We start from the raw sequence: 17,408 nt of genomic DNA on the forward strand, positions 1-17,408 counted from the left end.
GCCTATCATGAGAAGAGAAATGTGGTTATTCCTGTGCTGGTTATTTGCCTGGCAAACATCGGATTGGGTCCAGATTTAATCATGTTTAGAGTAGACCTACTGAAATCAAAGAGACAAGTTAGTCATGACTAACTGAAGTCCCATGGATTTCAACAGATCAGCTCCAAGCACTACTAAGGGTGCAATCCTATGGGGACAGTCGGCTGCCTCCAAACTCAGAGGCAGCTGACTATCCAATGCAGGCAGCTCGGATCCTCTCCTCCGCACTCCAGCTGCCCTGCATTTGTAGCTAGATAGCCAATTTTGGCTGTCTAGCTGGGGACATCGGAGCAGGGGTGGGGGAGGCTGGATGGTGCATGGGACCATCCATAATGGACTATGTCATAATGATGCTTCCGTGGTCTCCTCCCCTTCCCACCCCAGGGAACACCCGCTTTTCGCCCACTCCCCACTGCAGGTATGAGTGTGGAGACATGGAGGAACCATGCTGCCTATGAGGCGGTGGGGGAGGGGACAAGGAGCGTGGTTTCTGGGAACTGAAAAATCCTATGGCTGTCTAGACACTGTCTAGTGCCCATAGGATTGCTCTCCCCATCTGGATCCAATCTACTGACTTGCAATAATATACCTAAAACTGTTCTCATAATTCCTAGGAAACCAGCAACTTAATAGATTAGAGATCAGAGACACATAGTTTTATTATTTTAATTTTCCTTCAGTCCATCCTTTTCATAGTGACACCACAATGTTTCGGTCTTTTACTGTAGAGAAGCAAGGGTGGCTACTCAAGAATCAATGCAGGATTTAAAAGCTTGAAAGTGCCATTTCAGTCTCTCATACAGAAAACAGAGGAAAACAAAAACCAGACGGCTGCAAGTGAGAAGTCACTTGTGGAGCGGGGGCGACGACTACATTTCAGCTACTCTGAGTCTTTATCTTTCGCACACGTTCTTGTGGCTCTTCCAACATCACTGCGTGTTACTCTTGCCAAACAGGTGTCCTCTTAAGCTCCATGATGGCTAAAACTCACTTGAATAGACACTTTCCCCCAATTCAACAAAAAGGCATTAACAAAATACATATGATAGCAGCACACACCAGCTGCAGGCAGTCATAAACGTAGACTAGACAGCGTTAGCATTTGCCAAGGTTTTCTTTAAGCAGGAATGCATGTCAGTTTGTAGGCTAGCAGTTTAAGGCTTCTTAGCAGTCCATTAAGCCAAGCTGCATGTCATATCAAGATGAAGCTTGTCTCCACATCACAGTGGGCTAATAAAAATACTCTTTCAGCCATGGAAGTTTACTTCCAAAGCAACCCCCAACCCCAATAATTTGGGTAGAGATTGAGAACAGTCAAGTCAGAGACCCATTAAGGCTACAATACTATACACAATTACCCGGGAGTAAGCCCCTGAAATCAATAACTTTTGAGTAGACCTGTCTAAGATTGCACTGTAAGTCAGATCAGTTCCACTAAGATACCGCCATCTTAAGCACTACATTGGTACAAGAGTTTCACAGGGTTAATTTTATCAGCAGGGTTTAGGCTAAATAACTTCTAATCCCTTTGCACTTTTTGAGCTATAATAGGGAGAAATTGTTTTTTGGGACTAGCTTCATTTCTATACAGTCATCTTATCTTCAACTGAAATTAAGTCAAAGCTCAGAACAGAGTTCAAAAGGCAGGTACACAGCCTCATGATAAAGCTACTGTTAGAGCTTCAAGAATTGCTGCCTCAGCACTAAGGTTAGTTGACTCTCTTCCTTCTGCCCATCCCCAGTTCAAACAGTTGCAAGATGTCATGTAAGTATTTACATTCTTGACCAAATTCCCATTTAGGGAGCTGGGCTCCTGAACTCCCTACCCGACCCCCCACTCCATATACTATTTTTTGTAGGCACCATGCAGTGGGATCCATATCCAAAGAGGCCTATTACATGCCACAGCATCAGCCCCTTTCATTAAACACTCGCTTCCATGGGGCTTCCACCATCTGGTGAAAGCAAGCAAGTTCCTGTATGTGAAAAAAAGGTTATCCTGGAAAGTTTGCAGTGTAAACCCCCTCTTAGGCAGTATTCCTCTTGGAGGCTTTGACAAAAGCAGGTACATAGAAAAGCCACCAATGGTTCTAGTTTGCAGTGCTCAGCAAAGCAGTTTAGAATCAAGGAGTGCTACAGTAACTATGAAAGAGTATGTAAGTCTCTAGTGCATACATAATTCTTAGCTGCTAAGCAGACAATCCCTGCTCAGGTTGTTTCACCTGGTCTTAAAAATCCCTTATTTGCTTTTCACTGGTCTCCAGTTTTAATAACATCTTTAAAAACAGTTAATTTAAATTTGTTTTAACATTGAAACGTACCCCTATTACTTTTCTTTTGGCAGATAAGCGGCCAAATACAAAATGTTTGTCCATGTCATTTGTTTGGGATGTTTTATTCTACCACATGGTTCTTGGGTTGGGTCCTGCCAACTCCCGGACCATTAATCCTTCAGTAGAGCCCACATTGGATAGAGCACCTTTGATGTTCAAGTAACTTGTATGATTCACAGCTAAGCTGTCCAGCCACAGCTGTCACTGAAAGAACACTTATGTTTTTAGGAGACATTCCTTATATTGTGCTTTGCCAAAGGCTAAGAAGGCTCCAAACATCTCCTGGGAAGCATAAGTCATGTACACAAAGCCATCTTCATCTTGATAATCCCGGTATACTTCAGCCAGGGTTAGAGACATACTGGCTAAACTCTTGTTGTTTACCAGTAGGTAAAAAGCTTGAGTAGCACTCAATGCCATTCTGCTTCTGGAGAACATAGAAAACACAGTTAAAAATGTGCAGGTTCTTTCATCGTATGCCCCCAAATATTCCAATCCAAGACAATGCGCATTGTGATTTTGTTCCCTTGCTCACAGCAAGTTAGCCAGCCTTATTTACCATGGGCAGGCAGGTACACATGCTAGCCACTCCTAAATCTCAGGTCACTTGACATACTTTTTTCGGACTTGGAAAAAATATGTACCCAAGTTTTAAGAGGCGAAATTCACAGATTATGCTATCAATTTAAGTGGTTCATGCAGGCTTAAGTGGCCAGATTCCTCTGCAATAAATATAAAAGCAGGGGCTTGATGTTTTCCAAGTCACCATTTCCAAGTATGTTGTGGGGAAATCCACTATTTCAATGAGAGTGAACCATTCACAGTCGATCACTTTACACCTATATTTTTATTTGAAACTCTAGTATTTTTGCATTTAAAAGATGAGCTAGCTTCAAGAATAGACTGACTAGTGGTGAGCAAAATGTAAACTTCTGTTCAAGGCAAAATAATCAGACAATCCCATTAGAGGAGGAGAGGGGATCAGCCACCATATATAAAACTGCAAATCAGTGGTCATTTCCACAGGTATTGGGGGCATTTAGATGTTCAGAATAGCCAAATAAGAGAGGAGCCATTTTGAGATATATGGTTACATTACCATGGAGCTTAACTAGGTAAATACAAAAGATTCAGACAAACATGATTACATAACCATTCTCCAATGTACTAGGGTCCATCGTGGTAAGGGCTGGTTGGCAAGAACACAAGCATTGCTGATTTCAATTATGAAAACTGGTAGCCAATTGCCTTTTTATATGCAGCCACAAAACACTGTATGATAGAACAAAGTAAATCCATTTTAAAAAGAGATTTTCTTCCTCATTAAATCTTATTGTTTGGAAAGGTTTTATCCAACATCTGGGGTTGGATCCAGATTTAGGCACATGCAACTGGGCTGTTGGAAGCAGACTTCACTGCCTCCTCCTCCCCATGGCAGCTCCTCCAGGCCCATGAAAATGCTACACAGAGGGTCAGGGGACCCTCTTGAATGGGATGCAGAGGGATACCCAAAAATCAAGCAGAGGCATCTTCCATGAGCAGAGACCTTCCATCCACAGAAGGCGGATTTTGGATCCAACCCCATGTCTCCACAGTTCTGTGCAGCAGGTTAGCCTGAATGTTTTATTCCACGCACTGTTGGTGCAAGGCACAATGCACCGTTTAATATATCCGAGTTCCAGCCTTCCCCCAAGAAGTTCAGAGTGGTGTTTTAGGCGCTGTAGTCCCATGCACACTTACCTGGGAGTATGTTCCATTGAACACAGCAAGACTGTCTTCTGAGTAAACATGCAATAGGGTTGCTCTATTAGCCTCACAGTTTAGGCTGAGAGATGGCAGCTCATGCAAAGCCATTATGTCTTCACATATTACTTTAGGTGTTAAGTGGAGCTATGATTTGCAGCAGCTCTTGAGAGGCCACTCTTTGGCAACCTTCCCCAACCTGGTGCCCTCCAGATGTGTTGGACTACAGCTCCCACCATGCCCCTGGGAGTTGTAGTCTAACACATCTGGAAGGCACCAGGTTGGGGGAGGCTGCTCTATGGCAAACCCTGGTAAGCCCCTACGTTACGGCCCAGTTCCAGACCTAACAATCTCACTCTGACAGTTGTGCACATGAGCTCTCTCCTCCCCTTCCCTCCTCCTTTCTCTCTTGCACTGCAGTTAAAAGATTTCAGGTTTTGTTATATCCAAGCTGTATCAGACTACAAACCAGGTTAGGAAATGAGGATCTGATCCTGGTTTGTAGCTTGAAATTAAGCCTTGGTTTCCCACTTCGGATGTAATCAGAAACCATGGTTTAACAAACCATGGAAGTCTTTAACTGAAGTACAGGAGGAGAAGAGGAGGAGGGTGTGTACATGCACAAAGATGGTCTAATAAGCCATGATTTATTAGACCAAGATAGCTACATCTGATTTGTAAACTGGCCACAAGACTAATAATTAAGCAAACAGTGAACCTGGATGTTCCTGCACTTATTGCGGACAGGACACTTAACAGGCTCCCTACCCCCAAAACCTACACAGATCAGATCCCATATCCTACATTAACATAGCTAGAGCACCAGCAGAAAGTTTTAGGGAGCAAGGGAATGATCTAACCAGCAGGAGAAGTTGTGACAATTCCTGTTTTCCCCAAGGGGAAAACACCTCCAAAAGTGAGAGAGAAGTTTCTGGGGACAGCAGCGCAGTGCAAGGTTACCAGTTCCTCTTTATCCAAGTGAAGGAAACAGGTGGCTATTGCTTGAAACACACATATTCTGCCTTTGGAAAAACAAGTAGATGAACAGCAGCAAATGATTGCCAGAATGCATAACACTGCCTTGCTAGCAGAGACAAAAGAACAGCACTGCATAAAGGTCAATACCTCTCTAAGGAGCGAACTTTCACACAAAGAAACCTGAAAGCGGAGTGCTTACTGGGGGCAGGACACTGGATAGGGGCAAGAAAACCCTAAAAGAAAACTGTTCTGTGTTTTACTCCACCATGAGAAGGTTGTGAACTGAAAAGTCAAACTGTGTACACGTCAGAGAGATCAGTCTGTTTGCTAAGGATCAAGGGCAGATTATCGAAGCACAGCACATGTTTTGTGTCCAGCTTTGTAGACAGGCTGTAGTAGCGCAGGGACAATTCTGAAATTACTTTTCTCTACTTGCATTCTGAACGTACTTGTTAGAGAGATGAGGCAAGAAAATGACTATGATCTTTGTCAGATCATGCAAGCGGTCACAAAGCATGACATAACTGTAACCAAAGTATGTCAAAGAAAAGACCTTAACAAAAATGCCAAATTTCATATTAGTGTAAAATCCGGTCTGGTGTAGTGGTGAGAGTGTTGGACTAGGACTCGGGAGATCTGCATTCTAGTCCCCACTTGGCCATGAAGTCTCTGGGTGACTTTGGGCCAGTCACTGACTTTCAACTTAACCTACTTCACAGGGTTGTTGTGGGATTAAAAGAACTTGAGCACACTCCGGGAGAGAGCGCAGGACAGGAAGGCTTGGCGTGCTATGGTCCATGGGGTCACGAAGAGTCGGACACGACTGAACGACTGAACAACAGAGGACCATGTAAACCACCTCAGGTTTCTTAGAGGAAAAAAAAGGCAGGGTACTAATGTAACAATAAATAATACCTTTATTAGGTCAACTAAAATATCACAAAAAATGTTCAGGCTTTCGAGATCTCCAGATCACTTCATCAGGCAAGTTATTACAAAAAAAACAGGTGGGGGGATAGGGGAGGGGAAAGGTGACTTGATGGTGAAGTCAGTGTCTGCATATTCTGAGTCTCAAGATGAAGTGGAAAAGAAGAAGTCTGCAGGTCATACAATGGGGGAAAATGTTGGATTCCCATTTTGGAAATATAAAATCCTACTGTTATTCAGACATGTTTCCACCAATATGGATTTTGGAATAATCTTGTATGTTTCTCTTCCTTAAAAATGTACAGACCGCTTCCTAGTTGAAGCTCTTCAAGAGTCTTTAAAATTTCAGAGGTCCTCACACATTTCACACTCTTGTAGACAGAGGGTGCTTCCAGACAAGGTTTTTATCATACCATTGCCCTGCCTCATTAACAGAATTTCCACGCACAGCCCTCCCATATTTTCCCACCACTTCTTCCGTCTTGTTGCTTACTGCAGAAAATCAGTTAAGGAAAGATGGAATACCTAGACAATGCCTTCTGATTGCTAACACTAGGACCCCGCCATCTGGAAGCACCCTGTACAAAAGGATTGAATGTGAAACATTCTGGGTTCAAGCCTACAGCACCTCTAGTGAAATTATCGTGCTTGGCAAGAATTGGGCAAGACAGTCTGTGATGCTGGAAAACAGCTGTCAATCAGAATTACATCATTCTGTAGTTTGACTTCATAATGTTACACATTATATCCCCTGGATATTATTTGGGTTATATCCACCAATAGGTCACAGGACCCTAGAGAAACATTTGGAGCAGTACAGCTGGATTTAAAAAAAACCTGCCCCAGTGGTCTTTGGATCTATGCTTCTTGAGTAGCTTCCCATGCCTGTTCATGGCAAGTTTCAAAAACAGAGTGGAAGATTGAAAAGGAACTGCAATATAGCATGAGGAATCATTTTTTCCAAATAAAATAAAGCCTAGCAAAAACAAATCTGAAACTTACTAAAAACAATTTTTCCTTCCAGGTCTGAGTTTAGAATACAGGTAGATCCAAAGTCTTTCTAATTATGACTTCCCTTATTTTAAACAACACTTGTTTATATGTTTTGCAAAAGGCTGTTAAGGCTAATGCATCCTTGAAACCAGGCTTAAAAAATACTTTAAATAGAGGCAGTGGGAGCAGGTTGAAATATATTAATCCAACATAAAGTTCTCACCACAACCTTGGGCAAATAAGGAGGACTAATTTGCAAGAAGACTCAAAATCTCATCAAAGCATCAGCAGGATGGGGGGGGGGAGGTAACAGAAGGGTGCTGGATAACATCGTCCACATTATCACATAGTTCCCAAGTTTTTCAGAAGCCCTGCAGCAAAAATAGTCTGTAGGCAAGAGCATGCATGGAAGCATGAACACCCAAGCAAATGAACAGCCTATCAATGGCTTGCCACTTACCTAATGATGGTTATAAACTGCGTCATTGTCAATTCTTGAGGTACAAGAAACTTTGTTTTGTCTAACAGAGGAAGGTATTTTTCTTTCTGATATCTTTCAACAATTACCTGTTTTATCAAACAAGAAAACAAACAGATTTGAGAACTAAGTAAGAATAAAACAGGACACAGTTCAGGAACTAGGGCAGCAGTTCTAAGGACACTTACTATGTCACAAGTACCATTGATATCAATGATACTTGCTACTGAGTAAACATGGATAGAATCAGCTAGAGTTCTGTTCTGAAGAAAACAAATATCAGGAAGTAGTGAAGAAAGGACATAGTATAAAGATATATACTTACTGGGACTTTTGTTGGGAATTTCCCCCGAATGCCTGCAACTTCTTCCACTCTGGTTGCTGTGCAAAAGAAGGGCAAGGATCAACCACCTGCGTCCCTGACAGTGCAATCCTACACATGTCTACTCAGAAGTAAGCTCCACTGAGTTCGCGTGGATTTAGTCCCTGCTAAATCTGCATAGGATTTCAGCCTTGATGCCCAATCCTGCAATCCCAAACGTGTTTACTAAGGAGCGTATTCCATTGAAAACAATGGGCTCCCCCCCCCCCCAAGAGTGCCATCTGTACCTTCACCCAAATGGTACAAACAGTGGCTTTAGTACCATTGGCTTGAATACATCGGGACTGAATATGAAATCTATGGATTTATCTCCCCCAAGCCTAACATAATTTCAATGGAACTGTCCTATACACGTCTGTTTAGAAGTAACTCCATGGAGTTCAATGGGGCTTGCTCCCATGTCTCTACACTATAGTCTATAGGACTGCAATTTCACTGCCAATCGAGCCCACACACCGATTGCAGTAAGATTTTCAATAAAACGCTCCACTTCTCCAATAACTTACCAAAACTCTTTCTCTGTTTAAACGGTCTGACGTGATGGCAGCTATGTAAAGGCTGCATTTTCCCCCTTTTCAAAAGCAGGCTACTGCCTGCAATAAAGAACTACTCCTGCACCGCAGCAGCAGCTGCCGCCAACCGTACTCTTGCTCAAAGAGCCCCTTTTAAAGACCTGCTGGTGACATCAGCGTCGTCCCTCGCCCCACCTCCTCGACCGACCCCCCCCCCCCCCCGCCGCCGGACGCCTTCTGCTCTCCCACACAAGGGGGCGGGTCAGGCCGGCTGAAGCAAGGCTGCGAAAGGCGACCTTTGGATTCCTCGCAGCAGCAGCCAAAACAGGGGGGAAAAGAGCGAGGAGGACACCAGCGTTAATTCATTCCCTGCCCCGCGTGCATTTCACTTCTTATTTTAAGTGCTTTGGCCTGGGAGATCTTTGGAGGCACTGTCTGGCAAGAAACGCACGAATGCGATCGATTTTAAATTCCAGTTTTCTTTAGGATGGGCAGCCTACATAATTCCCCCCGCCCCCGGCTGCCTGCTCAAGGGTTTCATAAAGACCCAAAGATTCTCTCCGCAATTCGATGCCACAGTATTCGGGAGGAAACGGCCTCCTCCTGAACTCAATGGGGCTGACTCCAAGTAAGCCTGCAGGTATCAGGCCGGGCGGTGGACCGCTACTGTTGAGCGTGGTTTAACAACATCTGTTTGAACTAGTCCGTTCGGGCCCCCTTTCCCGTGGATCGAGGACTCAGCAGGCTGGTGGCTGCGATGTCAGTGGGCAGTGCATCCGCTCTGGGTTTCAGTCAGAACTTCAAAGGAGCGATCGAAAGTGCTGAACCCAAAATGGGCTCAGCAGCTTGGATAGCTCCGTTGGAGTTCTGACTGATTCTGACTGAAACCCAGAGCGGACGCACTGCCCCACTGACACTGCAGCCACCAGCCTCCACTGGACGTTAGCGGTGTATTGTGCTGTCCTATATTTGAGTGACTGCTTATTTTAAAGGCAAATTGCCTTTTAGTTTTATTTTTTAATTAATATCCACTTATATCCTGCATTTTTTCCTCTGGCAAGGAACCCAAGGCAGCTTACATTATTCTCCTCCTCCTCCCCATTTTATCCTCACAACAACCCTGTAAGGTAGGTTAGGCTGAGAGTCAGTGACTGGCCCAAAGTCACCCAGTGAGCTTCATGGCTGAGTGGGGACAAGAACCTGGACCTTCCGAGACCAGTCCGTCCAACACTCTAACCATTGCACCACACACACTAGTTCTTAATTTTGTTTTGTGTACTCATAGTGGAAGCAAGGTCTTGGAAAGCACATAGAATCATAGAATAGTAGGGTTGGAAGGGGCCTACAAGGCCATCGAGTCCAACCCGCTGCTCACATATAGCAAGAGAAATAGCGCATATAGCAAGAGAAAGTGCATATAGTAAGGGGCAGGAATAGGTTCCGACTCAGTTCATCTGCCCCAGCCATCATTTGTTTCTCACCTCCACTTGTCCAGCAGAGAGAAGGCTCTTGGAAGCTTTTTGAGACAAACACAAAACGTTACTGAGGCTGCAATCCTATATCTGTTTACCTGGGAGTAAGTGCTATTGAACTGGGTGAGACTTCTGAGATTCCATTGTAAGGGTGCAATCCTATGCATGTTTAGAGAGAGAAAAGTCCTACAACTCCCAGCATTCCACAGCCAGCATTCTCTGTCTAAAGATGTATAGGATTGTAACCAGAAGTGAATTTTCAAACATTTCAGTCCTACTTAGGTTCTGGGTATAATAACCCTGTTTATAATGTATAACTTTTTCTCAACAATCACTATGGCTGGAAACTTTCATTTTGCTCCAAATAATAAACGCTGATTTCCCATGACCTAAAAGCACTCTAAGGAAACAACAGCGAATAGCTTCTCTGCCATTTGTTTTTAATAACATTCACTCCATAAGGTTAGCATGGGATTCCCAGAACTGATGCAGAGTGAACTGAGGCTGAAGTTGGTTCCTATTCCATGTCAAATTTATTGGGATTGACATAACATGACCTACTACTGGGGGAACTTTCCATGGTAGAGCCATTTCCTAGGTTAAATTCACTGTAAAGTGCCCTTGAAAATGCAACCTTTCTAACAGTGGAGGGTTCCACCCTTTGTGGTCCTTTTTTCACAGGCTCATTCAGGCAGCATTACAGTGGATTAAGTTGAGGTGTTAACTGCATCTTAAACTATGGAAAATATTTTATTGAGCTGTATTTGGCAAAGGTTCATAAAAAAAATCTGTGCTCCATTTATCATGTCAAAACATACAAAGTGTTTGCCCACGAGCCATTACATTATAAAATATTAAACCATGGCAAAGGAAAGAAAACCCTTTTGCAACTGGAAAAAATCAGACTCAAATATACACTTCGTAATATAATTGTAAGACAAACCGTTAGTTGACCTGCATACAAACCCCAGACAAACTTGCCATGCATACTAAGGGTGGGTAGTTCAGGGTTGTTTGGTTTTCATAACTCATTCAGACCACAATCTGATTCATGCTTAGAGAAAAATCCTACAACTCCCAGCATTCCTCAGTCAGCCATGCTGGCTGGGGAATCCTGTGAGTTGTAGGAATTTTTTTAATGTCTGAACATACATCTGATTGCACCCTAATTAATTTAAAATAATTTAAGTATGTCCATGTGTATTTGAAGCTGCAGTACCATCTCCAGTCACTAGGTGGTAGACTTCCCTAACCAGCACATAGCTTTGCAATGGAGACGTTTGAAGCCCTGAGGGAGTAGTTTGAGGGACAGTTATATGGCTGCCCCTTCCCTCAGGGAAATGGAGTAGGCAGACCGCATCCTCAGGAGTGTATAGGGATGCACCATGGCTGGGACCCTGCCTAGGGGTGCCAGCAAACACGGCTTCACTCAGACAGGATGTATCCATTCTGACAGCTGGGTAACACTGCTTGAAGGCTTTGTTGTCTCAAAAAGGGCTATTACAACCAGTGAGAAGCTGGGTCCATTCACTAGTCATTAATAAAAGTTTGATCTTTTAAGTCCCAGGCTATACAGATATTAATAGGTAGCATTTATACATTCAGATATTAATTATATTACACACACACACACACACACACACACTCCTATGCATGTTTACTCTGTTCAACAGGACTAATTCCCAGATAAGTAAGCCCCATTGAGCATGATGGTACTTACATCTGAGTAAATATGCAGAGGATTGCATAGTAAGGTGCTTAAAACATTAAAGTGCAATCCTATGCATGTTTAGATGGGAAAAAGCCCTACAACTCCCAGCTTTTTTTCTGTCTAAACATGCATAGAATTGCACCCTTAATCATTTCATTGAATGCTTATATAAATGGTATTACTAAGTAAAGATCAATATTACTGCACATAATTTTTTTTTTAAAAAATCTGTCTATCAACATATAATGTATGAAATGTTAGTATTCATTCTTTTTTGGTACCTACAGATATTTGCTAAATGCACACAAATTGTAACCATGTATTCCCCTGCATTGGTCATCATCCTTTTACATGTCAAATGCAGCAAGGGGTGACACCTTCTCAAGGACATGTGGTTTTGCCTTTGGTCTGCTTATCTGGGCATGGGTGGGTCTTGAATTACGTGACCTAATTATTTAGCAGTGTGCTTATTGCATGGACATGGAGTGCCGAACAAAACGTTCCACAGATATTTCATGGAAGTCTAAATTTCAGTTATGTTTCAGTTAAGAGTAATGTGAGGCTATTCCTAATATGACTTATAACATGGGGGGCTGCCTTATACCAAGTCATACTGGTCTATATGGCTCAGTATTTTATATGCTGACTGGCAGTGGCTTTCCAGAGTTTGACAGTAGTCTTTTTAGTCCAGGTCCTGCCATAGACCCTTGTAAATACATATGCAGAGAACCTTGAAGTTTGTATGTGCTTCAGGCCCATATAGGAACATATTTAACTTGGAGTAGCCATGGCCATTCTGGTGCATGAATTCTGTAGCTGCCACTTTCCAAGATGGCTGACATGTGAATGGGGATATGCAATAACTCATGAAGGAATGCATGTAGAAAGCTCATTTTGAAGGCAAAATATAGGTTTTTAAGTTGATGGGTAGAATAACTATTGTTAGTCACTGTTACCACTGATATTGTCTAGTAGATAAAATGCCAGACTAGGAGCAGGAAGACCCAGGTTCAAATCCCTGCTCAGTTAAGTTCACTGGATACACTTTGGCCAGTCACCATTTCTTAGACTAATCATCCTCAACAGGATTGTTGTGAGGATTAGAGGAGCAGAGCAAGGAACTCTGAGACCCTTGGAGCCAGTGTGGAATAAAAATGAAGTAAATGAATATTTATTTAATAACATTGAATCAGAGGCTACATTCAAACAACAGCATACATTTTTGACTGATAAATGTGAATACATTTTTTGAAAGATGCATTGTGACACAGCTTTTCACACCTGCATAAAGTAGAGCAAATTACTGAGAATCTCTTGCATATGTACATTCTTGCTTGCCATGTTTGCACCCACACATGGTCATCAATTCTTCTGGTAAAGGACTAAGTTTGCAAAGCCCCATCCATTTCTTCCCATATGTAGTCCAGTGGATTCAGCATCATGTAGTCATCATGATTCAAGAGGGTGAATTATTCTCTGATAGCAATCTATGCTTTTTGGATGTGTGCTGTGATGGAGCTGGTGGTATATCAGCAAGAGATGTGTTCAACTTTTGGTACGCATCAACCTTCAGCTCATCAAAAGTGTTCACTTTTGCAGATACTGTCCACACCAGCCTTCCCCAACATAATGCCCTCCAGGTGTTTTGGTCTTCAACTCCCATCAGCCCCAGCCAGCATGGCCAATGGTGAAAGAGGATGGGAGTTATAGTCCATAACATTTGGAGGGGACCAGGTTGGGGAAAGCTAGTCCACACTCTCAGCAGATACCTTTCAGCATTTGAAGTATCTTTTTATGACAGGGCATCAGTCTCTCCTAATTGTGCCAGGACCTTTTCAGGCTATGCAATCTGTGCTGTGTGTTTGGTACCAATTTGACTGAACACAGCTTTTGGGGTGGTGAAGGTGGCAAACAAGTATTTCTTTTCCATGTCCATTGCATCTTCACAGTGCCATCCAATAATAAAGCTTTTTTGGGTGATGAGGGGGTCTGTTGCAATCTGACCCAGAGAGAAGAGGGGGGGAGAGAGTTGTACTCTTGGTGGCAGATTTGCAAAGTGCTTTGAAGATAAAGTGGTTTGCATCTGTCACAAGTTAGTGCAATTCCAGTTATGGAAGTATCCAGACTGTCTGGTCCAGTTGTGTTGTGTGAGTTTCAGTTGCTGCGGCCTGAGGATATGGACAACAGGCTTGGTTATGTTCAGCTAACCACTTGTATGCTTGATCCTCCTAACTTATTATATCTAATAAGATTCCAGATGGGTCCAAGAGATTGAAAATTCCTCTTTGAAAGAAGGGGTGGTACCAGCATCTTTAAAAGAGGTGTTGGTGAGGCCACTCCTGAAGAAAAATGTCCTGGACCCAGATGATGAAAACAGCTCTAGGCCAGTTTCCAACATCCCCTTCCTGGGCAAGGTGCTTCAGCAAGTGATCACTGATGAACTCCAGGCACTCTTGGATTAAACTGATTTTCTAAGTCCATTTCAGTCTGGCTTCAGGCCTTGTTTTGGAACAAAAACTGCCTTGGTTAACCTCTGGCATGACTTGTGCTGGGAGAGGGACAGAGGGAATGTACCTTGTTAGTTCTCTTGGATCTCTTAGTGGCTTTTAATATAATCAGCCATCGTGCCCTTCTAGATAGGCTGTCTGAGTTGGGATGTCATATCTAGGATACCATGATGGCTGATGATATCAAAAGCCGCTGTTCGGCTCCTACTTGGATGGCTGACTCCAGAAGATGGTGCTGGGGGATTATTGCTCTAGCCCGAGGCAGTTCCTTAGAGCTCTGTTTTATCCCCCATGCATTTCAACATCTACATGAAGCCACTGGGAGAGGTTATCTGGGGCTGTGGGGTGTGTAACCATTATGCAGATGACACCCAGCTGTACCTCTCCTTTTCATCTAATGCAGGTAAAGCGGTTGATGTTCTGAACCAGTACTTGGACAGATTAATAGACTGGACAAAGGCTAATAAACTGAGATTCAATGCAGACAAGATGGATTTTATGGGTGGTTCATCTGTTTGTTGAAGTGGTGTTCACCCTGTTTTCGAGGCAGTTGCATTCCTCCTAAAGGATCAGATTTGTAGTTGGCGGGTGCTGTTGGATCCATGAATATCACAAGAGGTATTGGTGGCCTTTGTGGCTCAGAGTGGCTTTTTATCAGCGGAGGCTGATAAACCTTCTATGATCCTACCTGGACAGAGATAGCCTTGTGATTGTTTTAATTAAGGGCACAATCCTATGCATGTTTAGACAGAAAAAAGTCCTACAATTCCCACCATTCCCCAGCCAGCCATGCTGGGAATTGTAGGACTTTTTTCTGTCTAAACATGCATAGGATTATGCCCTAAATGAGTTTCGACATTCACATTTTCATATATTTAACAAATAAAATCAAATGGAACATAACGTGGATTTCAACTATGGTTGCATTTTACAAATAGTCAGAAGCAAAAGAATAATGGCTATGCCTACAATGGCAGACTTCAAATTGTACTTATGATGGCCTTTTGATAGCTATTCATGCTCTGGTAACTTTGTGTTTGGATTACTGCAGATTAGTATACATTGGGCTGCCTTTGAAAATCATCCAGAAACTTCAGTTAGTCCAAAACAGTGTGGCTAGACAGTTAATGGTATTGGCTGATATGATCATGTTATGCCAGTACTTTGCCACCTGTACAAGCTAGTCCATTTTCAAGCCCAATTCAAAGTGCTACTTTTAACCTTTAAAGCCCTAAAGTGTCTCCTCGGTCCTCTCATATTTAGCTAGCTGGACAAATGTAAAGCATGTATTCTGCCACTGAGCTGGGGCACTTAGGCTCCAGAGTTAGGCCTAAGTCCTTAGCTGGATGATTTCCTTTTACTTGCTAAGGGTATGTTCACATTTGGCTAGTTATAGGGCGAGTGACCAAATACAAAGAAGATAATTCATGTTGTTGTTCAGTTGTTAAGTCATGTCCAACTCTTCGTGACCCCATGGACCATGGCACGCCAGGCCTTCCTGTTGTCCGCTCTCTCCCGGAGTGTGCTCAAGTCCATATTCATTGCATCGGTGATGCTATCTAGCCATCTCATCCTCTGCCGTCCCCTTCTCCTTTTGCCTTCAATCTTTCCCAGCATCAGGGTCTTTTCCAGTGACTTTTCTCTCCGCATTAGGTGGCGAAAATATTTGAGCTTCAACTTCAGTATCTGTCCTTCCAATGAGCACTCAGGGTTGATTTCCTTTAGGATTGACTGATCGGACCTCCTTGCAGTCCAGGGGACTCGTAAGAGTCTTCTCCAGCACCACAGTTCGAAAGCATCAATTCTTTGGCGCTCAGCCTTCCTTATTCATTCATGTTACCCTCTAATAATTGTGTAGAAGAGAGAATTTCAGCAGATGCATCTTCACACCCTTGCATGACACAGGGACTGGCCAAAATCCCTTGTTCTACGCTACTGTTATTGCATAGCTCCCTCTCCCCCTCCTTCTTTTTAGAAGGTATGTGTTTGCTTTTGTGCTGAAGGGGTTAGGCATGTTCTACACATGCTTGAAAGAAAAACAACAGTGAGCCAAAGTTCTTGCAGTAGTGGAGTACTGATGTGGGGAAAGGATAGCACTATTGCATGCGTACGCACGCACACACACACACACACACACACTCACCCACTGGGGGCTCCTATTTCAGTGGGGCAGTGAATCCGCTCTGGGTTTCAGTCAGAACCAGTCAGAACTCTAAAGGACCTATCCAAGGTGTAGAACCCTATTGCCAAAATGGGTTCAGCACCTTGAATAGCTCCTTTAGAGATCTAACTGGTTCTGACTGAAACCCAGAGTGGATTCACAGCCCCACTGAAATAGGAGCCACCAGACCCCACTGCGTACACCCCATTTTAAATGAGTGGCTGAATGCTCACCTTTTACTGAAATAGACACACTTCTTAAGAACAATTCCACAACTGGATGCCATGGGGAGTGAAAGGGGGGGTTGATAGGATTTATTTCTTGCCATCAGTAACGACACAGAAATCATCCAATAGGTGCCAGTGACAGACACAGAAGTGTGCATGCGTGCGCGCGCGCACACACACACACACCCCTCTGTCATAATCTTACATCACACCATACACTGGTTGTTTCTAGCACTGTAACTTTAGTCAGAAGTCACACAAGTGCCATTAAACTATTAAAGTGCTTTACTCTTGTCTTGACTATGACCCAGGATGATCTATAGAAAACCACTTTAATATAGAGCAATGTATTGTTTTAAGTTTGGCCCTCTGATAAACCGATGGTGGGTTTATCATTATGGCTTTGTCTACAGTGTTAACTGTTGGGAGTCAAGGATCTGACAAAAGAGTCTTAATATTCTCTGAATGATTGCGATGTTTCCTTGAATGAGCAACTCACCTGCAGGGGTAGGATCTCAAACTGTTGTGTGTGTGTGTGTGTGTGTGTGTGTGTGTGAGAGAGAGAGAGAGAGAGAGAGAGAGAGAGTTTGCAGCTGAAAGAACAGAGAGACCAGAAAAGGCAGATAGACTGAGAGCTGAGGGTTTCTAGCTGGAGTTAGATGAAAACTGTAGGGCAGGGATGGAGAATATAGGCTTCTTCACATGGAGCTTTTATCGTGTTATCAAGATTGGTTACTCACGGAAGTTTGTGGGTCATTTAGATGACATCGTTAACCTCCTATCCTCCAGGGTGTCTCCCCCACTAAATGACCTTTAATTACATTTTTTAAAAGATTGGAGATAATGAGCTATCAAACTGCACTGTTTGAGTTCCGCTTGAGTTCCCTCATGAAAAAGGAAAACCTGCAGTAAGAGGAGCTAGACCACAGCACCATATAGCTGCTG

General features: G+C 43.3%; 1 protein-coding gene across 2 annotated transcripts in view; it reads right to left on the reverse strand.

Moving 5' to 3' along the window:
- Positions 1-264: 264 nt before the first annotated feature.
- MAP1LC3C (microtubule associated protein 1 light chain 3 gamma) overlaps positions 265-17,408 on the reverse strand; it is a 37,632-nt gene continuing 20,488 nt past the window's right edge. Inside the window, exons 1-4 of one of the 2 annotated variants that reach the window (XM_084828216.1) lie at positions 8,380-8,510; positions 7,817-7,872; positions 7,474-7,580; positions 265-2,799 (exon numbers count right to left, since the gene is read on the reverse strand). In XM_084828216.1, the coding sequence (XP_084684342.1) occupies positions 2,589-2,799; positions 7,474-7,580; positions 7,817-7,872; positions 8,380-8,437 (432 nt within the window). In that variant the 5' untranslated portion in view covers positions 8,438-8,510 and the 3' untranslated portion in view covers positions 265-2,588. Of the gene's footprint in view, positions 2,800-7,473; positions 7,581-7,816; positions 7,873-8,379; positions 8,511-17,408 lie in introns of those variants that run through there. The other variant, XM_084828217.1, reaches the window with a different exon arrangement.

The sequence above is a fragment of the Heloderma suspectum genome, chromosome 1 (assembly GCF_057233095.1).
Source record: "Heloderma suspectum isolate Gila_16-S chromosome 1, 16-S_ref, whole genome shotgun sequence".
Classification (NCBI taxonomy): Eukaryota; Metazoa; Chordata; class Lepidosauria; order Squamata; family Helodermatidae; genus Heloderma; species Heloderma suspectum.